The sequence below is a fragment of the Thalassophryne amazonica genome, chromosome 18, assembly GCF_902500255.1.
Source record: "Thalassophryne amazonica chromosome 18, fThaAma1.1, whole genome shotgun sequence".
NCBI lineage: Eukaryota > Metazoa > Chordata > Actinopteri > Batrachoidiformes > Batrachoididae > Thalassophryne > Thalassophryne amazonica.
The window spans coordinates 57,962,745-57,989,215 of NC_047120.1; the positions used below are offsets into that span (position 1 = coordinate 57,962,745).

The 26,471-nt window shown below is 41.6% G+C and overlaps 1 protein-coding gene across 3 annotated transcripts in view; it reads right to left on the reverse strand.

Moving 5' to 3' along the window:
* The window catches only part of LOC117530452 (myoferlin-like), a 79,216-nt gene that overhangs the window by 24,672 nt on the left and 28,073 nt on the right, over nt 1-26,471 (reverse strand). For 2 of the 3 annotated variants that reach the window (XM_034193332.1, XM_034193335.1), the window contains exons 16-31: nt 24,908-24,990; nt 24,643-24,681; nt 24,177-24,301; nt 23,984-24,097; nt 22,353-22,530; nt 20,481-20,605; nt 20,244-20,353; nt 14,928-15,120; nt 14,651-14,806; nt 14,276-14,407; nt 13,678-13,841; nt 10,798-10,912; nt 10,506-10,608; nt 10,245-10,387; nt 5,999-6,169; nt 2,680-2,773 (exon numbers count right to left, since the gene is read on the reverse strand). In XM_034193332.1, the coding sequence (XP_034049223.1) occupies nt 2,680-2,773; nt 5,999-6,169; nt 10,245-10,387; nt 10,506-10,608; nt 10,798-10,912; nt 13,678-13,841; nt 14,276-14,407; nt 14,651-14,806; nt 14,928-15,120; nt 20,244-20,353; nt 20,481-20,605; nt 22,353-22,530; nt 23,984-24,097; nt 24,177-24,301; nt 24,643-24,681; nt 24,908-24,990 (2,045 nt within the window). The remainder of the gene's footprint in view (nt 1-2,679; nt 2,774-5,998; nt 6,170-10,244; nt 10,388-10,505; nt 10,609-10,797; nt 10,913-13,677; nt 13,842-14,275; nt 14,408-14,650; nt 14,807-14,927; nt 15,121-20,243; nt 20,354-20,480; nt 20,606-22,352; nt 22,531-23,983; nt 24,098-24,176; nt 24,302-24,642; nt 24,682-24,907; nt 24,991-26,471) is intronic. The other variant, XM_034193334.1, reaches the window with a different exon arrangement.

Below are 26,471 nucleotides of genomic sequence, written 5' to 3' on the forward strand. Positions count from 1 at the left end.
CAGATCTTATATTCATCCTGAACCTAACAGGGAGCCAGTGGAGGTTTTTGAGGATGGGTGTGATGTGTGTGGACTTCCGCACCCCCATCAGGATCCTAGCAGCGCAGTTCTGAATATACTGCAGTCTCTGCAGGCTCCTGCCAGGTATCCCAATGAGGAGTGCGTTGCAACAGTCCAGCCTGGAGGAGACAAAAGCATGGACCAGTTTCTCAGCATCGGGTAGGGAAAGGGAGGGACGGAGCTTGGCAATGTTCCGGAGATGAAAGAATGCAGTTTTGTAGAGGTGCTGGATGTGGATGTCAAATGACAGGTGGGGATCAAACTGTACCCCAAGGTTAGTGACAGAGGAATTTAGGGGAATGTTGTGGTCGGCGAATGAAGGGAAAAAAAAAAAAAAAAAAAAAACAGTCAGAGGAAAGGACCGAAGTTGGTGAGGGGTCCCAATGGGCAGACCTTTGGTTTTGTTCCTGTTAAGCTGAAGAAAACTGTCCTTCATCCATGCCCCCGTCTCCTCCAGGCAGGCCGTAAGAGCAGTTATTGAAAGTGAGGGCGATGCAGGGTCCAACCTGACACAGCGCTGAGTATCATCAGCATGGCAATGAAAGGCAACTCCATGCCTGCTGATGATGTGGCCCAGGGGGAACGTGTAGATGGAGAATAGTGTGGGGCTAAGGACTGACCCTTGAGGTACTCCACAGGTGACAGTGTGGGCCCTCGACCTCAGCAATATCAGTCAGGTAGGACCGAAACCACTGGAGTGCTGTGTGGGAGATGCCAATGAAATACTGCAAATGGTGGAGGAGAATGGAGTGGTCCACAGTGTCAAAGGCAGCTGAGAGGTCTAAGAGTAATAAGAAAGATGGAGAGCCCTGGTCAGAGGCCACCTGTAAATCATTGGTGGCCCTGACCAGGGCTGTCTCTGTGCTGTGACTGGAATATTTCATAAAGACAGAGTGTAGGCGATTGTGAATTTGGGTGGCAACAGTTTTTTTTCTATGATTTTCGAAAGAAAAAAGGGAGATTGGAGATGGGCCGGTAATGAGACAGATTATCAGGATCAAGAGAAGGTTTCTTTAGCAGGGGGTTGATAAGAGCTGTTTTGAGAGAAGTTGGGAGATATCCAGTTTGCAGGGAAGAGGGTATGATGGCAGTGATGAGAGGGATTATGGAATTGATATTCAATTTAATCAGGGCAGTAGGGAGGGGGTCAAGAGGACATGTCGAGGCCCTCATATTTCTGATGAGGGCCTCAGCCTGTCCCTATGTGGGAAGGGCAAAATCAGAAAAGGTAAATGCTGTAGTTAGGAGGGTAGATAGCAGAGTACTGTGAGGTGTTAAACTAATATTTAGCCATGAGGTGCTGCTATTGGTTGACGATTGTGTCCTTGAAGCTTTGGTGTCCTTGAAGCTTTGGTGACCACTGTGCTACAAAGTGCTAATTGCAGCGTTGTATTCACAGCTGTACAACGCACGTAGAGAATCCCTGTTCCCATTGCCAAAGAAACTACCAAGGCAACTTTAGAGCCATATTGTACAGATGATTACAAGCCATTAAAAAGTCAGCATCAAAAAGGCGATACCTTGGTAGAACTTGTCAACTGTCAGTTGACAATTTACCTTTCTCGTCCACACTGAGTAACAGTCTACCCCCCTTTGTTCCCATACTCCTCTCTGGTCCTTTGGCCACAATCCAAACTTGGTACAGTATGTGGATGATGACCCCAGAATTACCCTTAAGTGGTTAATTTTGCCAAAGGACCAGGTCATTGGGTCAATGAATTTGATTTTCAACCCAAATTGGGCGAAACGAGGTGCAAATATGTGAGGGAGTTGTGGAAATGCCCAGGGGAGTTCAAATTTGCCAAAGGTCAGTCATTAGTGTCAAAGTCCTACCAGTCTGTCTGTTCACCTACCCCTCTCAGGTCCATTAGCCACTTTCTACCACACTTTGTATGCAGATGGACACTGACCCCAGATTCGCCCTTTAAGCATAATTTTGGAAACGTCAATGTTTGTGTCAAGGAATTTGATTTATGGGCCAAACCTGGCAAATATACATAGGACAGTTCCTGAATTGCCAGAGAAAGCTCACGTCTGCCAAATATCAATTAATGTGGTCTTTTTAATTGGGCCAACAAATCTCAGGTCCTTTTGGCTGATTTCCAAACCTAGTAAGTTGGTGAAGGTTGGTTGCAGAATTGCTTTTCATAAATATATTTGAACCCCTTAAAGGGTTAATTTTGGCAAAGGTCATTGTTATTGGAGTGCAGGATTTTGATTTTCAAAACAATTGGAGCACATGTGTAGGATGGTTGTGGAATTGCCCAGGCAGCATCAGCTAAAAGTTCAATCAGGTGTAGGTCAAGTTCGTGGTGGCCAAAGGTCAGATTTTCACAAGTAAATTGGTTATCTGGAAAGGCCATCACCCCCAATGTCACCTTTCCCATAGGTGGTATGGCTGAGTTTAAAGAAATATAGGAAACTTTGATCATCAATAAAAACACAGTCTGTATCTTGTACAGCTAAGATCCTCCAAAATCATGTAGAAGTAGCTACTCTAAACAGGAGGTTGTCAGTTCAGTGAGGGGGGCTCGTATCGACCAATAAGCACACGTGTTGGCTAACGACAGCCAAGTCAAGACTTTGTTTTTGGTGAGCCCAATTCTCTGCATCACTTACTGTCAAATGAGCAGAACACTGTGGGTGTGTTGGCACCAAAGAGCTTGTTGGCATCTGCTTTGGAACCCACCTCCTTCTCCTCAGTGTCAACACCCTGCAGAACGACACAACAGGGCATGTCACGGCTTTGACATGGTCACGTGTCATATGGGCAAATGAAAACAGATGGCAGTACAGCACACGTATGTGAAACATAAGTCAATATTTGTTAAACCGTTGGATCCGGCTCATGTATGTACTTATTCTGACTTCACTTTGCCATCATATCAAATATCACAACTCTTTGTAATGACTAATAGTCACATCAGAGATAAAATGTTAACGTTTATCACATTACTATGCTTATTACTTTATAATGGACTAAAGCATTCACAGCTAAATAACCTGTGAACACTTGGTTGAAAAGTCTCACCTGAAATGGCAAAATGAAGAAAACATTCTGTCATTTAAACTTGCATTTTTAATCAGAATAAAGTGCTGCGTTCAGAGTTTGTAATTTCATGTTTTTTTTTAAAGCAAAGACTCACTTGATTTTGAAAGAAGATAAAGCTTAAAAAAAACCCACCAACAACAAAAAAAACAATAAGGTGCCATTCTTTCTTCACATTCTAAGGGTCCAAAATCCAAGCTGGCGCCCAAAATGACCTCCATTTAGTAATAATGCAATGTATTTGCTAATACACAAGATATAATTACAAATTACCCAAGTATAGGTTTTCATACACAAGGAAACCAATACAATGACTAAATTTAGTCTAACGTCATGATTTACAAGCCTAATTTCAAGATGATGTCCAAATGTTCCTGGACCATTTGATAATTTTGTTTGCTTTATTTGTCAGCTGAGCTGCAAACAAAGTCCAAAATCCAAAGTTTGACTTCTTGTTGGACAAAGACTGCTATATTGGTTAATATACAGACTAAGTGATATTATAGCTGCTGTAGGTTCTCGTTTCCTGCAAATATAAAGAAAATTTATCACATACATATACACACACATTATATATATATATATATATATATATATATATATATATATATATATATATATATATATATATATATATACACTCAACAAAAATATAAACACAACACTTTTGGTTTTGCTCCCATTTTGTATGAGATGAACTCAAAGATCTAAAACTTTTTCCACATACACAATATCACCATTTCCCTCAAATATTGTTCACAAACCAGTCTAAATCTGTGATAGTGAGCACTTCTCCTTTGCCGAGATAATCCATCCCACCTCACAGGTGTGCCATACCAAGATGCTGATTAGACACCATGATTAGTGCACAGGTGTGCCTTAGACTGCCCACAATAAAAGGCCACTCTGAAAGGTGCAGTTTTATCACAGCACAATGCCACAGATGTCGCAAGATTTGAGGGAGCGTGCAATTGGCATGCTGACAGCAGGAATGTCAACCAGAGCTGTTGCTCGTGTATTGAATGTTCATTTCTCTACCATAAGCCATCTCCAAAGGCGTTTCAGAGAATTTGGCAGTACATCCAACCAGCCTCACAACCGCAGACCACGTGTTACCACACCAGCCCAGGACCTCCACATCCAGCATGTTCACCTCCAAGATCGTCTGAGACCAGCCACTCGGACAGCTGCTGAAACAATTGGTTTGCATAACCAAAGAATTTCTGCACAAACTGTCAGAAACCGTCTCAGGGAAGCTCATCTGCATGCTCGTCGTCCTCATCGGGGTCTCGACCTGACTCCAGTTCGTCGTCGGCAAATGCTCACATTCGCTGGCGTTTGGCACGTTGGAGAGGTGTTCTCTTCACGGTTCACACTGTTCAGGGCAGATGGCAGACAGCGTGTGTGGCGTCGTGTGAGTGAGCGGTTTTCTGATGTCAATGTTGTGGATCGAGTGGCCTATGGTGGCGGTGGGGTTATGGTATGGGCAGGCGTCTGTTATGGACGAAGAACACAGGTGCATTTTATTGATGGCATTTTGAATGCACAGAGATACCGTGACGAGATCCTGAGGCCCATTGTTGTGCCATACATCCAAGAACATCACCTCATGTTGCAGCAGGATAATGCACGGCCCATGTTGCAAGGATCTGTACACAATTCTTGGAAGCTGAAAATGTCCCAGTTGTTGCATGGCCGGCATACTCACCGGACATGTCACCCATTGAGCATGTTTGGGATGCTGTGGACCGGCGTATACGACAGCGTGTACCAGTTCCTGCCAATATCCAGCAACTTCGCACAGCCATTGAAGAGGAGTGGACCAACATTCCACAGGCCACAATTGACAACCTGATCAACTCTATGCGAAGGAGATGTGTTGCACTGCATGAGGCAAATGGTGGTCACACCAGATACTGACTGGTATCCCCCCCCCCCAATAAAACAAAACTGCACCTTTCAGAGTGGCCTTTCATTGTGGGCAGTCTAAGGCACACCTGTGCACTAATCATGGTGTCTAATCAGCATCTTGATATGGCACACCTGTGAGGTGGGATGGATTATCTCAGCAAAGGAGAAGTGCTCACTATCACAGATTTAGACTGGTTTGTGAACAATATTTGAGGGAAATGGTGATATTGTGTATGTGGAAAAAGTTTTAGATCTTTGAGTTCATCTCATACAAAATGGGAGCAAAACCAAAAGTGTTGCGTTTATATTTTTGTTGAGTATATATATATATATATATATATATATATATATATATATATATATATATACACACACACACACACACACACACACACCACAATATTTAAACCTTAACCTAATGTGGAAAAATTGTCCAGCGAGTGCATTCAAACATCGATTTTGGGCCCGCCATGTTTAATTCAGGATGGCAGTCTGACATTTCACAAAATAAAAAGATTATAGTCGCAGGGAAGCTGTTATCCCTGTGAGAATCTGTAATACGGTTTTACAAGGAACAGATGCTGAAAAAAAAGATTGGACCCAGATTGATAAACTGTAATGTCAATGTTATGCCATTTTTGTATCATGGAAGCCATCTTGGATTTCAGGGCATTAGAATGCAAAAAGAAAAAAGAAACTGGTATCCTATTTTTACTATTTAAATCATATTCTAACAGAATCAGGCAAGTTTCTGCTTTTACAAAAAAAAAATAAAAAATTTGCGACAAATGAGCCTACATTAAGTTGTTCCGAATAGTCATTTATCAAGTTTAGTAAAAGTTAATGTGACCATAATTACGAACATATCCCTGTATCACCCACAAGATTTTAAAGTCTAAATAAGTCACAGATTTTGCAGCTGTTCAGATTCCCCCCCTCCCAGAAAGTTTCTCCCAAACATTTCCATTCTTGACTCACCAGCGCCCCCTCTAGTTTGAAGATGGCAGATGATCCAAGGAGATCTTCAGGTCCCATCTGCCTCCTCCAGCGCCGCCGTCGGAACGTGTCCGATGAGCGTTCCTTGCGATGGAACTTCCAGCCGATCAGAGAAGAGAATTCCCATCCCTCAGGGTCACCTTGGTCCCGCCTCTGCACAACACGCAGTCAGCTGAAGTTAATTTTCATGATTGTTACATCAAAACTGACCAGCCAGAACTGGACACCTGTTATTCAACATCTCAATAACCACAAATGTAATTTCAGCATCCATCTCACACACACACACACACACACACACACACACTTTATCTTTCGGCTGTTCCCGTTAGGGGTCGCCACAGCAGATCAATCGTTTCCATCTCACCCTGTCCTCTGTATCTTCCTCTGTCACACCAACCACCTGCATGTCCTCTCTCAGCACATCCATGAACCTCCTCTTTGGTCTCCCTCTTCTCCTCCTGCCTGGTGGCTCCATCCTCAGCATCCTTCTCCCTATATACCCTGGGTCACTCCTCTGCACATGTCCAAACCATCTCAATCTCGCCTCTCTGACTTTGTCTCCAAACCGTCCCACCTGAGCTGTCCCTCTGATATGTTCATTCCTAATCTTGTCCATTCTTGTCACTCCCAAAGAGAATCTCAACATCTTCAGCTCTGCCACCTGTCTTTTTTTTATGTGCCACTGTCTCTAAACCATACAACATAACTGGTCTCACTACTGTTTTGTAAACTTTCCCCTTCACTCTTGCTGATATTCTTCGGTCACAAATCACTCCTGCCACCTTTCTCCACCCACTCCACCCTGCCTGCACTCTCTTCTTCACCTCTCTACCACACTCTCCATTACTTTGAACAGTTGACCCTGAATATTTAAACTCATCTACTTTCACCACTTCTGCTCCTTGTAACTGCACTATTCCACTGGGCTCCCTCTCATTCACACACATGTACTCAGTCTTGCTTCTACTGACTTTCATTCCCCTTCTCTCCAAAGCATATCTCCACTTCTCCAGACTAGACTCAACTTGTTCTCTACTCTCACTACAGACCACAATGTCATCTGCAATCATAGTCCATGGGGACTCCTGTCTGATCTCATCTGTCAACCTGTCCATCACCACTGCAAACAAGAATGGACTCAGCTGATCCTTGGTGTAATCCCACCTCCACCTTGAATGAGTCTGTCATTCCGACTGCACATCTCACCGCTGTCACACTATTCTTGTACATGTCCTGCACTACCCTAACATACTTCTCTGCCACTCCAGACTTCCTCATACAATGCCACAACTCTTCTCTTGGCACCCTATCATAAGCTTTTTCTAAGTCCACAAACACACAATGTAACTCTGTCCTTCTCTGTACTTTTCCAACAGTATTCTCAGAGCAAACACTGCATCTGTAGTGCTCTTTCTCGGCATGAAACCATATTGCTGCTCACAGATCTTCACCTGTTTTCTAAGCCTAGCTTCTACTACTCTTTCCCATAACTTCATGCTGTGGCTGATCAGCTTTATGCCTCTGTAGTTACTGCAGCTCTGCACATCACCCTTGTTCTTGAAAATAGGAACCAGCACACTTCGTCTCCACTCCTCAGGCATCCTCTCACTTTCCAAGATTTTATTAAACAATCTGGTTAGAAACTCTACTGCCATCTCTCCTAGACATTTCCATGCCTCCATTGGAATGTCATCTGGACCAACTGCCTTTCCACTCTTCATCCTCTTCATAGCAGCCCTCACTTCTTCCTTGCTAATCTCTTTTACTTCCTGATTTACTCTCACCACATCATCCAGCCTTTTCTCTCGCTCATTTTCTTTATTCATCAACTCTTCAAAATATTCCCTCCACCTTCTCAGCACACACTCCTCACTTGTCAGCACATTACCATGTGCATCTTTTACCACCCTAACCTGCTGCACATCCTTTCCAGCTCTGTCCCTTTGTCTGGCCAATCGGTACAAGTCCTTTTCTCCTTCCTTACTATTCAACTTCTTGTACAGCTCACAATATGCCTTTTCCTTTGCTTTTGCCACTTCTCTTCTCACCTTACACCGCATCTCCTTGTACTCCTGTCTACTTTCTTCATCTCTCCAACTATCCCAAAACTTTTTCGCCAACCTCTTTCTCTTTATGCTTTCCTGGACCTCTTCATTCCACCACCAAGTCTCCTTGTCTTCCTTCCACTGTCCAGATGTCATACCCAGTACTGCCCTAGCTGTCTCCCTCACCACATCTGCAGTACTTTTCCAGTTGTCCAAAATTGCTTCCCCTCCAACAAGTGCTTCTCTCACCTGCTCGCTAAATTTCACACAACAGTCTTCCTCCTTCAGCTTCCACCATCTGATCCTTTGTTGAGCTCTCACTCTTCTTCTTCTTTACCTCTAAAGTCATCCTACAAACAACCATCCTATGCTGTCGAGTGACACTCTCTCCTGCTACCACCTTATAGTCTGATTTCTTTTAGCTTGCATCTCCTATAAAGAATGTAGTCCACCTGTGTGCACCTTCCTGTTCAGAATAATAGTAGTGCTATGTGACTAAAAGATTAATCCAGGTTTTGAGTATATTTCTTAATGTTACATGGGAAATAAGGTACCAGTAGATTCTCACAAATCCAACAAGACCAAGCATTCATGATATGCACACTCTTAAGGCTATGAAATTGGGCTATTAGTAAAAAAAAGTAGAAAAGGGGGTGTTCACAATAATAGTAGCATCTGCTGTGATGCTACAAACTCAAAACTATTATGTTAAAACTGCTTTTTTAGCAATCCTGTGAATCACAAAACTAGTATTTAGTTGTATAACCTCAGTTTTTCATGATTTCTTCACATCTGCGAGGCATTAATTTTGTTGGTTTGGAACCATGATTTTGCTCGTTGACTAGTGTGCTTGGGGTCATTGTCTTGTTGAATCACCCATTTCCAGGGCATGTCCTCTTCAGCATAAGGCAACATGACCTCTTCAAGTATTCTGACATATCCAAACTGATCCATGATACCTGGTATGTGATATATAGGCCAAACACCATAGTAGGAGAAACATGCCCATATCATGATGCTTGCACCACCATGCTTCACTGTCTTCACTGTGAACTGTGGCTTGAATTCAGAGTTTGGGGGTCGTCTCACAAACTGTCTGCGGCCCTTGGACCCAAAAAGAACAATTTTACTCTCATCAGTCCACAAAATATTCCTCCATTTCTCTTTAGGCCAGTTGATGTGTTCTTTGGCAAATTGTAACCTCTTCTGCATATGTCTTTTATTTAACAGAGGGACTCTGCGGGGGATTCTTGCAAATAAATTAGCTTCACACAGGCGTCTTCTAACTGTCACAGCACTTACAGGTAACTCCAGACTGTCTTTGATCATCCTGGAGCTGATCAATGGGTGAGCCATTGCCATTCTGGTTATTCTTCTATCCATTTCGATGGTTGTTTTCCATTTTCTTCCACGCGTCTGTTTTTTTGTCCATTTTAAAGCATTGGAGATCATTGTAGATGAACAGCCTATAATTTTTTGCACCTGCGTATAAGTTTTCCCCTCTCCAATCAACTTTTTAGTCAAACTACGCTGTTCTTCTGAACAATGTCTTGAACGCCCTATTTTCCTCAGGCTTTCAAAGAGAATAGCATGTTCAACAGGTGCTGGCTTCATCCTTAAATAGGGGACACCTGATTCACACCTGTTTGTTCCACAAAATTGACGAACTCATTGACTGAATGCCACACTACTATTATTGTGAACACCCCCTTTTCTAGTTTTTTTTTTTACTAATAGCCCAATTTCATAGCCTTAAGAGTGTGCATATCATGAATGCTTGGTTTTGTTGGATTTGTGAGAATCTACTGAATCTACTGGTACCTTGTTTCCCATGTAACAATAAGAAATATACTCAAAACCTGGATTAATCTTTTTCATCTATTATTTTTAATCTATTATTCTGAACACTACTGTAATTGAATTGAGTTCATCCAATGAGTAATTTTTGAGTGTGCCTATAACTCCATTGTCATGAGTATCTTGGTGGCTTCCTTCATGAGTCCCCTTGCACAAAAAACTGCCTATTCCTGACTGTTTCAGCACAGAACACCATATTCTTAATGATTAACGTCCAAGACTAAAAACATTCTGATTTTATGATGTTGTATTTATTTCTGAACATTTTAAAATTCTGCAATTTAAGGGAGCCAAAACGTCCGACTCCATTGTTCTATGCTGACCTCTGCAGCTGCTCTTCCAGCAGGTGCAACTCTCCTACGAGGTCGAACCACTCGCCTCCTGCGATGGACGTGGTACACCTTCTCCGCGGGCACCCAGGACCGAGGCTTATCATCTGGAGGAATAGTCACTCCGTATTCCCACCCTGCAGAGAGGAACGTGAATGCATCGCAAGAATAGCAGCGTTAAGAGACAAACGTCTACATTTAACTGTGCTTTCAAAATCAAAACATAAAAAAAAAAAAGCTACTCCTGAACAGAACCTTGATCGTCCACAGCTCTGTTGACATCCACAGTCCACTCGTCCTCCCAATCCCAACCTGGAGGACACTCAAACTGTCCAGGACTCTGGTTCTTTTCGCCATTCTGTCCAACACATTGCTTCAGTTAGTCACTGGGTGAGTCGTTTATGTGTCACATTTTTTTTTGCGTTGGACTCAACGGACACATTAAGTCACGTTCATGTTGCGTTTGGGTGGAATGAACAGTGATGTGATGCGTTTGTGTGTTTGCAGCAGCCAGTGGTTTCTGTCCACACGAGTGCACCGTTCTCACCACGTCAGTGAAGGGTTCTGAAGCAGCTTTCCACTCGCCACCTGGGAAGCGAGTCTCGTTTTGGAAAACCTCATCCATGAATTTAGTGTGACCTGCATCCGCCTCCGTCAGCAGACTGAAAGAAAGTCAGATGTGTAGAAATCTATCAGACATGAAAACTCTGCGCCTCCGGAAGGTTGTCTGATTAATGCTACATCTCATTTCTTCATCTCCATTCGGAAACTTAATGTTAAACATCTTGTGGACATTTAGTGCAGCGGATAAGAAAATATTTAGAGGGGAATCCTGCAAATGACAATAAAAGCATCAAATTCGGCAGAAATACTCCTCAGACAATCCTCTTTTGAAAAAAACGATTGGCCACTTGAATTTTCAATTGGTGGTCAGGTAGGGGTCAATTGAAGAATTACACAGAGGTCAAAATTAAAAGATGCTCCAATCATATTGAAAAATATTCCACATTATTTGCCTGATCATAAAGATTCCAAAAAGGTATAGTTTGGATCTGTGACTGAATTCTATGGAGTTATGGGATAAAAACAGCAAGAATGGTGACAAAGGTCAGTTTCATTTTGTACAGGGGTCAAAAGTTAAAGTTGCTCCAATTTTGGTAAGAAGTGATGCAAATTACTAGTTGAGTTAACACGGTTTTAAAAAGGAATAGTTTGGACCATGCATCATCCTTACTCATCACGTTACGGGGTAACATATGTCACATGTCATAGAATCCAATAGACGTAGACCTTGTTTGACCTTTACTTTGGAGACCAAGCATTCAACACTGTCAACACTATTCCATGTATTAATCCTATTAGCTGAACCAATAATTTGCATCACTTTTTACCAAAATTGGAGCAACTTTAACTTTTGACCCCTGTACAAAATGACTAACTTTTGTCACTATTCTTGCTGTTTTTATCCCATAACTCCATAGAATTCAGTCAGATAGTCCAAATTATACCTTTTTGGAATCTTTATGATCAGGCAAATAATGTGGAATATTTTTCAATATGATTGGAGCATCTTTTAATTTTGACCTCTGTGTAATTCTTCAACTGACCCCTACCTGACCACAGATTGAAATGTCAAGTGGCCAATCGGTTTTTTCAAAAGAGGAGTGTCTAAGGAGTATTTCTAATGAATCTGATGCTTTTATCACCATTTGCATGATTGTTTCACTTATCTGCTACACTAATTACAATGAGTAATGATGTGGTTGATGGTTTAAAGGGGTCATCAGGCAAATTGTTTTATGTTTACATTCACTTAAATACAGCTTTTTTCCCCCCTCTTTTTTTTTAACATTACAAGTTGCACTCAGTGGAATCTGTGCTTGTAGAGACTCCCCTGCTATGCTGTGCAACATTTTGCGATCATGCCTAAGACGTGCATTTTTATTGGTCAACTTGTAGTTTGATTTTGATCTGTTCTGGAAGTTATTAATTTCCTATTTCTATTACAAAGTTCTTTAAATGAGGTCAAATGCTTACATAAAAGAATATTTTGTGAAGTGTTAAGTATAAGTCGCATCTGTCAAAAACTGAATTGTGACGAGGGAAAACTGTATCCAAGTCACACCCAAGTATAATCTGCACCTTCTCTCCCCCCATATGTGGAACTCACTTTGGGGGGTTCAACAGACAGAACTTGGTGTAGCACAAGTACACACCACAGCCTGTGCAGTTACTTGACATAAAGACTTAAATTCCAAAAATAATATGGAGAGAAATATGCATTGGACAACAACATACTGGATGTTCTTTGACTCAGTTTGGACAAAAAGAAAATCAGACTGACATGGATTAGTGGCCCACAGCAATGTGAAGATGTGAACAGCGTCTTCCTGCAGGAAGCCCTTAGCTTGTGGCGTGTAACAAAAAGACTGTTAAACTCTAAAAATAAGCAACATGAACAAACAAGAGTAATCAGAGATTTCTGACGTCCACCAATCCAGATCACTTCCAAAATTCAGTGGAGTCTTCCATGCACTAATATCTATCTGTGGTGCAAATTTGGTGAGAATCCTTGAAGCAATCCTTCCAAACCTATATAAAGGGAACTCTTGATTCATAATCCAGGTCACCTCCAAAATTTAACAGAGTCTTCCGTGGCCTGATATGTATCTGTGGTGAGAATTTGGTCAATATCTGTGCAGTGGTTTTGATGTAATCCTGCTAACAGTAATCCTTCAAACCCTATATAAAGTGAAACTTGATCCAGAATCCATATCACCTCCAAAATTTAATGGATTCTTCCATGGCCTAATATCTCTGTGCTAAAAATGTCGACAAAATCCGTGCAGTGGTTTTGACCTAATCCTGCTAAAATGCAGACAGACAAATAAATAAATAGCAATGATTTTTTACGTCCTCGGTGGACGTAATAAATATCCACAGGACAACATACTGCGTCAGACTCTGCACAAAAGAAATCATCAGATGGACACAGATTGCTGGCCCACAGCTTTGGAAGTACTACAATAAAAACAATCTATTAGATTTTTTTTTTTTAAGTGTCAAATGTTAATAGTGCAGCATTTTTGTCATTGCTGCCAAAAGTCTGAAGTGCAATCTCACATGACTGAATGAGCCTACGGATGTTTTCTACTTTGGAGAGAAAAAAAAGGGAAAAAAAAGTGTTGCTCTCAGGGTTGGCACAGACTGCCAAGTTGTTAAATCAAGGTCAACTGTCTCTGAGGAATGTCAACAGTTGGGAGCAGATTTAGACGACGTCCTCTGTGTGTTCAGTGAGGAAAAATTCCTTAGAGACTCCCGCTTTCCTGTCCTCAACTTGACTTGTCTGAACCCTGAAATACTTAATCACAAGGTTCTCCTGTCTCGTTCAGTTTTGGAAAATGTCAAAAAGTCCAAACATACTCACGCCTTTTCTGGATCAATGAACCAATCGTGCTCCCACTCCCATCCTCTGGGCGGGATGAAGTACTCTTGTTTCAGCTTCAGTTTGCCCGTTACATCGGAGAACTTGTGACGGCCCACGAGTCCAGTGGTGCCCCACTTCCCAAATACTTTGGCCTGGTTTTCATACTGTAAGGAAAGGAAAACCTTAAACATGTCAGATTTAGTGGGTGAAAAGTTACATACTCCAAAATGAATGCATCTTGTAGAAGACTACAGATTATATATATATATATATATATATATATATATATATAAAAAGTTTTTGAAAGCCCAATTGCAGCTTTGGTTACATTTACAAACAAAGAAACATATGGCCACAACTATACTTGTAGCTCACAAGAGTTTAGCAGTTTGGTTTCTTGTGAGTATGCTCCATAAACAAACGCACTCACAAAGTTATTAGTTTCTGTAGTTTTTTTTTTTTGTTTTTTTTTTTTTAAGTAGTCCCAGTCCGATACAGTTTCCCCTGCAATCACTGCCAATGCTTTGATTAATGAAAGATACTGTGGGAGGTATTCAGCAAAAAAACTAGTTTGTCATGTTATGTGTGAGTAACACACCAGCTCGGCAAAGACACTGAACGTTCCCTCAGAGAAGGAGTTGAATTTCTTCTCGTGTGCAGACAGGCCCAACCACATGTTGACTCGAACTTGTACTGGCACCTTCAAGCCCTTGTCCTTGTCCATAGGATACTGAGAACAAAGCATTTTTCTTAAACATTTGTGCGGCAGCTTTCAGCTGTATTAACCTCCTAAGACCCGGAGGTTCTCATGAAACAAAACTTAGTTTATGGACTAGACAACCAAAAATGTCATGTCCACATATGTGGATGCCAGGCCCTAGGAGGTTAAAGTTACACAGGAGCAATATGTTGCTGCTGCACTGTCTAAATGAAATCCTAATGAATGCTGTAGTCGGTTTTCATGGTTTTGTACCTTTAAGTAGACCGTCTGCATCTTTCCACAGTTTTGTCCACAAGCCTGATCACTGTATGTGGAGTAGAGGATTTGGTGGGCGGGGATGCGACTGTAGGCGACCCTTTTCTCGCCACGTAGCATCCAGATGATCACGTCGGGCATGCTGTTCTGTGGCTGTACACAAACACCAGAACGGAAATTATTCCAATAGGAGAGACTGGTGCGTTTAATTTGGTACATGGTCTATTTGTATTGTGAGCTGGTAACCCAGTGGTTAAGTGGTTTTGGTCAGTACCTCCTCAGCCAGCAGTTTGAGTTTGTCCAACCAGGACTCTATATCAGCCAGAGTGTCACTGAAACCTCTGGCCTCCTGTCTCATGCACCTGGCTGCTTCCATAATGCTGGTCAAGGCGCAGTCTCGTAACTTCTTGATCTGGATGTCCAGGCTCGTCAGGTTGGACCGGCCCTCCAGCTCAGGTGTTGGAAAACTGAAGACAGCAAAGATGAAGTGAGGCTGAATTTTGCTACCAAGTCAGATCAATGTGGACAACCTCAAAAAGCAGGAACTGATATGTTTCCCCATTAAGTACATTCTGACTCACCGCCAAAGCAGGTTTTAATTATTCCCCGTGTTATCAGGGCGAGCAGACAAATAATGGAGTCAGTGATTGTGCAAGTGAGTGAGTGCGTCCACCAACATCTGTGAATAAGTATAAGAACTAGTGCGCATTCCACTGTGACATTTTGGGTTCCTCATAGATTGAGGTTAGAACCACCAAATAACCTATTTTACCTCATGCTGACATATTTAAACATGTAAAACTAAATGGGGTACCTGGCACTGCCTGGGATAACCTGTTTTAGACTTAAGCCAAATGCCAATCATTTTACTCAAAACAATTGGCCAACATTTAGAGCTGTGGCCAGAGGGTGAAAAAAAAGGGGTCTACCCCTCCCCATCTTATAACTATATGAAACTAGTTTTGTTAGATGCATTTATACGCCTACTAATAGAAAATCATGGTTGTATGATTTTTAAATGTGCACAACATGGTGAATTAACCCTTTCATTGCGGCTACATCTGAAAATTGTGAAATCAATACAGAAGCCCTATTCTATGATTTTCTGAGCTTATATGAACAAAATGGCTATCTAATCCATGATATTTATAAAAAATAAACAGCATGATATTTGCAGTCACTTCTGTGGAAAAAGTATGATCCTTTGATAATCTTAACCCTTTGTTCCTGTAATTTTGCACAATTGTTATATTATGCTCAAACATTTTTGTTTCATTTCTGTGGTTGCAGAATGGGTAGAATAGTCATGTTTCTGCTTTTGTAGAGATGTAATCTGTACTTTACCCTTTCAGCTGCAAGATGGAACTCTGAAGCATGAGAAAGTCAACTACGTCAGACCTTGCAAAGAAATTAGAATCATACTGGGAGAAAATTCCCAGGTGCCCTCTAGCATTGCCTCAGCAAGGGATACTGCATATGTCATTGATGGAATGTCCATGGTACAAGCTCTAAATGAGACTTATTTCAAAACATACAATGACTTGGCAGAGATCATCCTGAAAAGACTGGTGATCATTTGTGTTTAACAGATATGACTTCGACTTCTCCATTAAACTGGGTGAACGACAGCGAAGAGGAGCAAACTGAGAACACTGCTGTCTACTCACAAGATTACGGGGAACTGCCTAGTGCCTAACTACTGCCATTATTTGAAAGGAGGTAGCAACAAAGCTGCTCTTGCTGACGTCATCATACAGTATGTGCTGCAAAATGCCCAGGAACGGTTACCCAAGGACTGCTATATCATCACAGCAGGAGGACTCAGAGGGAGAGGTGTTGAAGTGTGTCAGTGAGTCAGGTGTTTCCCAAATGGAAGACTTGCTTTATACTCACAAGGAGGCTGACACAAGGATGATTCTGCAGGTCATCGACCTATCCCAAGGCCACAAAGATTTTGTTGTTAGGTGTGATGATACCAATGTTTTGGTATTACTTTTACACTACCATTCTACAGGACAACTGTTTGGTGAGGTGTATATGCATGCAGGACATACAGGAAAACTGACCACAAATGAGTGCTACATACCAGTACACCTGTTGGCTACAGAGATGGGCAGAGGGTTTGTTTGCGCCTCCCAGCAATGCATGCATTGACTGGGTGTGACAGCACAAGTGCTTTATTTCATACTGGCAAGAGTACAGCCTATTCCACCTTGGTTAAGAGCATTAACATTCTCTCCAGTTTAGAGACATTCCATACATCACCGGAGTACCTGCAGTCAACCAAGACCTTCGTTATTCTTCTTTATGGTCAAAAAGGAAAAACCACTTCCACATTAGATTTGCCACGATGACAGAAAGCATCTATGACGCTACCTCCCACTGAGGATGCCTTTCAGTAACATGTCCTGACAGCAAGGAACCAAACTACTGTATGGTGCCAGAGTCACCATGCAAAGCCTCCTGCCAAGGACCCAGTGGGAAATGGATGGTCCCAGGATGAAAACGGATGTTTATAGCCAATCATATATAAGCAGCCCCAGCAGAAGTGAGGGACCTAACATCTATTCTACATAAAGACTGTGCAACTGGGCAGAAATGTCCATGTCTTCTTACTGGGCCCTGGTATTGATTGCATCATTTTTGACATGTCGTCGTAAAACAGGCCAATAATTCAAGTCGTACTCTGCAGAAGTGCAAATAATCACTCCTTTTCTTTCTAGAAGTACAGATTACATCTCTACAAAAGCAGAAACATTACTATTCTACCCATTCTGCAACCACAGAAATAAAATTTAAAAAAGTTTGAGCATAACAAAAATTGCACAAAATTACAGTACTAGGGGAGCTACGACCACTACCTTTGCACCCCCCCTAGGATTTTTTTTTTTCACTTAAACACCAAAGATTTCTGTCATTATTAAGTCTATTGTTTGTTCCTACTATGTATTTTAATGATAAGGGTCTAATGGCAGCCATTTTGAATCTTAAACCCATGAATGAATTTAGTTTAGGCACAAATGAGTTTGCTGCAACCTGCAATGGTCTTCCCATTGAATCTCTGTGATATTTAAGTTGTTTGTATGTTGTGTAAAGGTGTTTTAGTTTTTTAAAAACCCTATTTTGGTGGCCATCTTGGATAACTGGCTTGAGGCCAGTTTTTATTTTTGGGAGCATCCTGATTGTGTTTTGGGGTCAAAGGAACCTAAAACAGTTGGTTTGGTTTAGTTATGGAGGGGGTGCAAAGGCAGTGGTCGTAGCTCCCCCAGTACATGAACAAAGGGTGAAGATTATCATAGGATCATACTTTTTTCCACAGAAGTGACTGCAAATATCATGCTGATGTGTATTTTCTACAAATATCATGAATTAGATATCCATTTTGTTTATATATAAAAAAAAAAAAAAAAAATCAGAATAGGGCTTCTGTATTGATTTCACAATTTTCAGATGTAGCCGCAAAGAAGGGGTTAATTCACCATGTTGTGCACACTTAATCATACAACCATGATTTTCTATTAGATGGCATATAAATGCATCAAACAAAACAGGTTTCATTTAGTTATAAGATGGGGAGGGGAATGTATCCTTTTTAGGGCCCTTTTTTGGTCTTGGCCACAGCTCTAATTTGTTTTTGTAATGCTGATGTCTTATAAATATAATAGTTAATGGGCTAAAGTTTGTCCAGCAGAACTATAAGAGGTGGACTCACCAAACTACGTGGAAATACTTGGTTAAAAGACAAACACGTTGTGCTCTTCCTGGCCCCGGGGTTGGGCCTCGCCTCTTGTCTGGGGGCTGGGCCCGCCCTCGTGTGGCTCGGTGGTCCCTACTTTGTGCTTTGGATTCGGTTGCAGTGGCTGCTTTGCTCCCGTCCTTGCCACCGCTCGCTTCCGCCCTCGGGGAGCGTGGCCCGGGTGGCGTGGTTCTGGGGCTCCCCCTATTGGTGGGCCCATGCCGGCGCCCTGTGTGCTTCCCTCGGGTTTTCCCTGTGACCCTGTGGGGGGGTGCATTCCGGCGCAGTCGGGCCGTTCCCCTGTTGGTTTGCTGTGCTGCCCAGTGGCTACGGGGGCTGCTTTTCCTGGCCCCCGTACCCTTCCGCTGCCCCTTTTCTCCTGGCTGCCCCGGGGCCCTGTGTCCTTGACCCACTTCCATGTCGCTCGCGGCCGGTCATGTGGCTTCTGACGTGCTGGAGTGGTACATGTCATATGGTAAGGTTCTGTACTCTCATCTTGGCCCAACACACCAGCCACAGTAGTGATCGGATATTTAGCTGTGATCTTGGTCTCTGTGTGTGGACGGTCGCGTGTCTGTGGCCGTCACTACAATTTGGTTTTTGGGTGCTCTTAAGAGGATTAACACTACGGTGTTCTAGATTAGGGTATGGATGCTCACTAATTAGACAACAGACTGTTGCTGTCACTGTTTGTTCATGTGTGATTGTTTGTCATGGTATGTCATATGGTTGGGGCCCCGTCTCCTCGGTGTCTCACGTCAGTTATTGTCTTCACACTTGTCGCTCGTTCTTGTCTGTCTGTGTTGTTTTGGTGGTCGGCTCTTCCTGATAGAAGCTGTCGGTTGGCTTTGAGTAGGATGTTGTAGGCTGATCAGGAAGGGTGGATGGGGTCACACACACCACATTCACTCATGCACTACATACCTTCTGTCTTGCAAGAATAAATTGCATATATGCGTATTAATGTTCATAAATGGTAAGTGCCACACTGCCAGTGTGGCACTTACCATTACTATATATGCAGACGGGGAAAAAGATAGAAAAAAAAAGAAAAACATTTGAAGTCCTTCATGCAGAGTTTTGCAATCAAATTTATAACAAAATTACACACAAAAAAGGTACGTAACAGTAAATGTAAATATCAATGAATCAAAATTGAGGTAGTGGTGTATTTCACTGTTTTTACAAACATAAAATGAATGTATTCAGACAAACTGGGTTGTACAGGACAGTCAGGCACTTAACAGTTGAGAACATAATGTAGCTGAAGAAAGGGCTTAAATAAACAGAGATGGCCAACACATATACAGGACTGGAAATTTGAATCTGCCTGGTCACACCCACAGCCTCAGCATGTTTTGCTGAGTGTGCTGTAAAAAGGGATTAAATAAACAGAGATGGCCAACACATATACAGGGGTGGAAATTTGAATCTGCCTGATCATACCCACAGCCGGCTATTTTGGGGGTAATTTTCAGTTCAACTTTAAAAAAAAAAAAAAAAAAAAAAAAGGTACCAGTTTGTTCCCCATGTCATGAGGATTCAGAATATATATAGTTTTTAGGGCTACATATTATAGTTTGGGAGTTTATCCCGGACAGACATAGCCCTTTATGTATATAGATACAATAAAAAAAAGGACTATCAAGTTCCATACCACTGCTGCCAATGTGGTTTAGTTAAACTGTACCCATGTGCAGCACCTTTGGGCGACTTTTGTTGCGATTTGGCTTTGGATAAATACATTTCGTTAAAGTGCTTGTAAAGCCTTTTTGGTAACCACAGAGTCCTGGTGGCCACTCTTGCATGTTTAAACTGAAACAGTTTATTTGCACAACTGAATCATCTCCTTACCTTTCCAGGTCTTCAACGAGTTGATCGAGCAGTTTCAGCCACACCTCGTCTAGTTGGACGTTATTGGCTTTTGCCAAAATGGCAATTTTAAATCTTTCCAGGTTGGATTGCTGCAACAACAACAAAAGTACTTTTTCCACATTGGCATTATAAAGATAAGTGCAAAAGATCATGAAGTCTGATTCAAATGAATATTCTTGTTTTAACTTTTGGATGGGGGAGATTATGCAGTCTTACCAGGCGGTGAGTGATATAGAGGATGATGTTGGCAGAGTCTAGGCGGTGGCTGATGTCTTCCCAGAACGAGGTAACCACAACCACTGGCTTAATGTTCGACCAGGGCAGGTAGTAATAGTGGTTACCTAGAAAAAGGACACCACACACTAAGTTGTCCTGCCTGATACCAGAAAGGTGATGAATAAACTCCAAGCTTGAGCCTTAAAAGTGTTTAAAATGGTCAAGGTGACTTTTTTGTGGTCCACATGCTGGCTTATTGGCAGAATTATTCCAAAGTGAACAAAACAAACACGGCTTAGATCGGGAGACATGTGTTTTAAGTAGGATCTGCAAAAATAAAGCAGAAAAATGAAGTTTTTAAAAGCATGGAGAGATACAAACCAAAAGCTTTTGCTCAAAATGTGATTAATATTTTTTTCAAACCTTAAAATTACCATTAGGAGTAGGATAGTTTTATTAGTTAACAGTTGTTCCTCAAAAACAGTTCAGCTATTTATGCATGTTCTGGCATAAAAACCAGCAAATAAATGTAAGGTCAGATATTTTTGGTTTTAGTGAAAGTGTGGACTTCAATTAATACCCTTAGGTTGTTTGTTTTTTTTTACCTGCTGTTTAAAGAAATAAAAAATTGTTGACTGCCGTTGTCGCAGACTGAATGGTCCCCCCCCCCCCCCCCAAAAAACAAACCTAATTTCTGCTTCAAACTGCACACCAGTCAACATCAATCTCAGCGACAGATATCTGAAGCTTTTGTACGACAAACATTTCCACATAAATTCAGCATTATCTCATCAGAAAAGGCGGCGGAACTGATCAGAGCACCGCGGCTAAATGAGCTGCTAGCTGATTAGTTCACTGTGTATCGTCATTTCAAAGAGTCACAGAATTTCTCCTTAAAACTGACTTTAGAATGATTTAAGAGGTTTTACCTATGTCATCTGATGGTTAATAATCCCATTAATCTATTTGATTGCTTTGGCGAAGAGACTCGGTCTCAGACGTGTATGTTGTGGTCCGAAATGACGCATGCGCAGATGCAAAAGCCAAACTGATTTTTAGGGGCGGACCGTACGGTTTGCGACACCATCGTAAGTCTCATATTTTATAAACATTTATTGTTCTGAAGCACATCTTGCATGAATAAAACACACCAAATATAAACTTTATGCAACAATGCATACAAAACAGTTTAAAAAGTTAATTGTCTCCAATATGGCCTTTAATATAAAAGAGTGAGATTTAATTCACATCACTGCTTGTAGTGTCAACCATTAAGGGCTGCCCAATATCAATGGCTTCCATACAACCAGCAGAGGGCAGTAAAGTCAAGTCTGGGAGCATGGGCATGAGCTGCAATTCCATGCAACCAAGACACCACAGAACTGCCTCGAGTCCTGGATGGTCACCACTCAGACAACCGGTCCATCCCCAACTCTTGCAAGTAACTTATTTTCCGCAGCCAGGTGACGCACAGGCATTCCCTTGGCTTTTACAGCTGCGAGGGCCCTCAAAACCCAGGTACCCATGAGCTGGATCATGCATAGAGAAATGTGCCACATGGGTAAAATGTCAAAGGCAACGCTCCCTCTTAATGCAGGTGCACATAAAAATTTAAGTTAAATTTGTGTGTTTTATGGTCATAAACCTGCAGTGTGACCACTTTCAAAGTGGTCATATTCTGATGTACATCACAGCAGGTATAAGTACTACCATCACACCAAATCCAACAAGTTGGGCTGATGAAACCACAGCTAATAGTTTTAAAATCAGAGCTTTTATAAGGCGGCATCAGACCATGTTGGCAGCAAGTGCACTGAGATGTCTCAGAACTAGCGCGAGTACTTCCGATGACCCGGTATCATTGTTCCTCACCGTCAAACACAGCACAGCTGTACTGAGTGGTAGAAGCCAACGGTTTGCAGGTGGCGTCCAGTTTATTGCCGTAATTACCGATGCTGACCTCAAACTGGATTGGTTCTCCAGGTTCTTGTATCATGGAGGCGCTGTGAAACACGGCACACAAACTGTACTTCCTCCTCCTCTGGTACTTCTGAAGTCAGGAAAGCATCAGGGAGGAATAAATTGTAAATCAATGTCATGAAAACTTTGATAAGGAAAAGAAGGTTCATACCAAGTTATCTGATTCACTTACACACTTGCTGAACACTTATCTTGTCTCATCATGTCCCACACAAACCAGTATTTCCTTTGCTATACCAGAGCCAAAAATAATTGTGCAATCATTGTGGAATATTAGTTTGTGTAAACCTTTTCACACAAGACCCCGTATGATTGGTGACGCAACCAAGACGGATCACAGAACTCGATATTAATAAGCAACAACCAGAGCTCTGAAAACTACCTCTAATGCCATCAACGTAAGAACTTTCTGGTTTCAAATTCAACAGGGTGGAATGTGCACAGTCCAATGCCTACATGGTTCTCAGCCCAGTTCAAGAACATGCACAGCTGCAGTTTTGGATGTTCCCCAAAACAATACTCTTGAATCATGTCAAAGTTATGTTTGTGTTGACTAAATTCTCTTGATATTTTTGTTGTGCCAAGTTGGGTGGAGAAAGACAACCAGTCAGTGGTGGGCACAGTTCCGCCAATTCTGCTAATTATCAATGCTAAGTTTTTGTTACCGGATTAGCTTTTCAGCTAACTTCAAAAACCATCAGTGGACCAATTAGCTTCTGATAAATTTACTTCCAATAATTTTTAGACTGCTAATGTTTTTTGTTGTTTGTTTTTACATAGCATCAGTGAAAATAATTTATAATCCCTATTGGCTCCTGTCTGATATGTATTTTGCAGCAGTGAGGCAGCTGAGAGGAACTGAGCTCAACTCTACCCCAGCAGAAGGGGTCTGGCCACCATGCTGCCACCCCAAAAAAAAAAAAAAAGTCATTACACTTGACCGCATACAGTGGTCCAGCCATGAGGCAGACATCTTAAAAGGAAAGCAGGTTTGACTTATGGTTTGGATTTATAAATCAAGTTAATCTGAATAGAATAACTACATTAATGTCAACTCTTAAAATGCAAAAAGTGAAAATATGCCACATCTGTTCATTTTAAAATAACACACTCATTCTGAAGTCCATTAGCTCCTGAAAATAGTGTCTGAGTTTTTCCCAATACGAGACATACATCTGCGTGTCCAGGCATGTCTATGATCCCAGCAGCAGTAAACCAGCAGCTGTGGCACAAGCCACAGCATCATGACACCAAGCTCCAAAATACAGACTGAAAAAGAATTTTGGGGTGAAGTGTGTCGTCTCCTCTGTCAATCCAAGCCACTGCTTTCAAAGAAAAGCTCTGAAGCTTTGTTATCAGGCATAATTTAATAAAAAAAATAGCCATTCTAAATACCCCTGTATACAAAGACTGGGCCAACATTTTGACATTGGCCTGTGATCTTGATTTCCAAAAATCAAACCATCTTTGACTGTTCCTTCACCATGTTTGGTTCAAAATGTAATAAGCAACTCAACAGTTACCTGTACCACCAGGATGTCATCATTGGAGATGCTGTGCACCGCTTTATCCATCTTTCCCTCCAGTTTAGTGGACAGTTCAACCATCACCCTGCCCCTGTATGCCACACCTTCACCCTGACAAACAGAAGTAAACCAAGCATTGGACATGCTCGAAGATCATTTGAGTTGTAGCAAAAAAGATCTAAGTCAATACCTTGCCATAGTTGAGCTCCTCATAGGGATCTGGTAGTCCAGTGAACTCTCTCGGGCTCCCATACAGGTTTATATAGCAGGGTCCAAACACTGGCAGGAAACCTACCTCGGACTCTCCTGTGTTCGCTGGAGGTAAATTAAAACAGGTATTACCCCTCTTTGGTTCATGACGTAAACTGAGGAGAACTGTAATATTAGTAGCTGTTTGTGCAGCAGTGATGTAGCTTGAGGTGGGGGGAGGGGGTGATGGGAAATTAATGCTGGTCAAAGATAAGCAAGAGGCAACAACAAGATGAAAAAAAAACGTGAATCTTAAAGACGGACTACAGCACAGTTTCATGGGCAGTGCGTGCACACACAGTCAGACTTATTTAGCTGGTTAGCGTGCATGACATGCTGAACTCTCATGCACATGCTACATAGAGTGAAAAAAAAAAAAAAAAAAAAAAAGAAGAGCACAGATGAACCTTCATACGACGGCATTTCCCCATTTCCCGTATGTTTCTCTATTCCAGGAGAAAAAGGACAATTCAAGTAACATTTAGAGAAGTCAATGCAAACACGCACAATGGCTGTCAACTGTAATAATACGTTTCTCCACACACTCATATTTCGAGAACTCAAAAACAGTCATCTCCAACACTATCCTAGGGTTATATTTCTAGTTTAAATTAATATCATTTCCCACCTTAATTTCCTCCCCTTTTCAAAATACAATTACAACAGCCGTACCTTCTATTTCTCCACCAGATGAGGCAATCTTGGTCAGGTTCAGGTACGTGGTGCCAATAGCATCATTCCCAGTCACACGATCCCTTCAACAACATAACATTATGCACATGTATAAGGAGGAGATGCCCTTTTCCATGGCTATAGATCAGGAGGAGCCAATAAGATCACCTGCCCTACATGTTTTCTACATGTACCTGCTGTAACCACAGTTGATTCATCAAGTTTGGATTTTCCTCACTCTTCAATGGCTGCGCCCACCTGACATAGTTAACCCACCGTGCGTTTAGGAGGGAGAGTTGGAAAGTAGCATCTCACATTTCTGCAAAACTCTGAATTACGACTCAGTGGGCATAGCTAACCGAAAAGTTAGCTTCGATAACAAACCGCTAACTGAAAAGTTAACTTTTATAATGCTAAACCACTAAAACATTTAGCGTAAGTTACCACTAACCTTTCGTATTGACGTTGTACACTGCCTGCTACCAATAAGTAGCATCTCACATTTCTGCAAAACTGAATTAAGACTCAGCAGTGGTGGGCATAGCTAACCGAAAAGTTAGCTTCAATAACCATTAAACCGCAAACTGAAAAGTTAACTTTAATAACGCTAAACCACTAAAACCTTTAGCAAAACTATTAGTTACCACTAAGCTTTAGTATTAACGCTGTACACTGTCGGCTACCGATAAGGCAGTTTTGAGGTTACAGACCGCAGGGGCTGCTGGGTAAATTCAAAGATTATCACAAACAAAATGAACGTACAAAAAATAAATAAATAAAATCCAAACACGGTCATCATCTTTATCAAAAGCAGTATTATAAGGCAAAGTTTATCTCTATATTATATATTTATAAAACCTTAAATAAAAATACTGATTTTTGAGCTGCTTACATACTGTTTTTGTCCACAGTAACTTCTTTCAGCTCTGTGTTTCAACAACAGCAGCGCTTGTGCGCTTTGACATGAACCAGAAGTGTTAGCTGTTTATAAACACGAATATGTATGATTTTAGGGTTTACAAATGTTTTTGACCATTAAATTTACTCACTTTAACAGCTAAAAAAAAAAAGTTAGCGGACTGAAAGTTAGCAAAACTAAATTTTGCAAAAGCTAATTGGTCTGCTGATGGTTTTCAAAGTTAGCTGAAAAGCTAATCCACAAACGAAAATGTTAGCTTCGCTAATTAGCGGAACTGTGCCCATTACTGCTACTCAACATCTGTGAGTGACGCATTGTGACAAACTTAATGATGTAGGGAAAAACGCATACATGTCAACCTATACGGATTGTCCATAAATTATACGGATTTTTGTGAGTTTCAGAATCATACGGAAGTACAAATAAAGTCTTACAGATATTCAGGGTTTTCTGTTGTAAATTTAACTGTTTTTCTTAACTCTGCAGCCTTTCGGCCAGCCATCCACCATCTTTGTACTCCTCATAGAAGCTGTGTGATGACGTGCACAATGTGAGCGTCCAATCGGAATTGGTTCACCGTCACATGGTTTTCCAATATCCAATCGTAGGGCAGAGCAATCTCAGATGGTAGGGCCAAAGATTGTT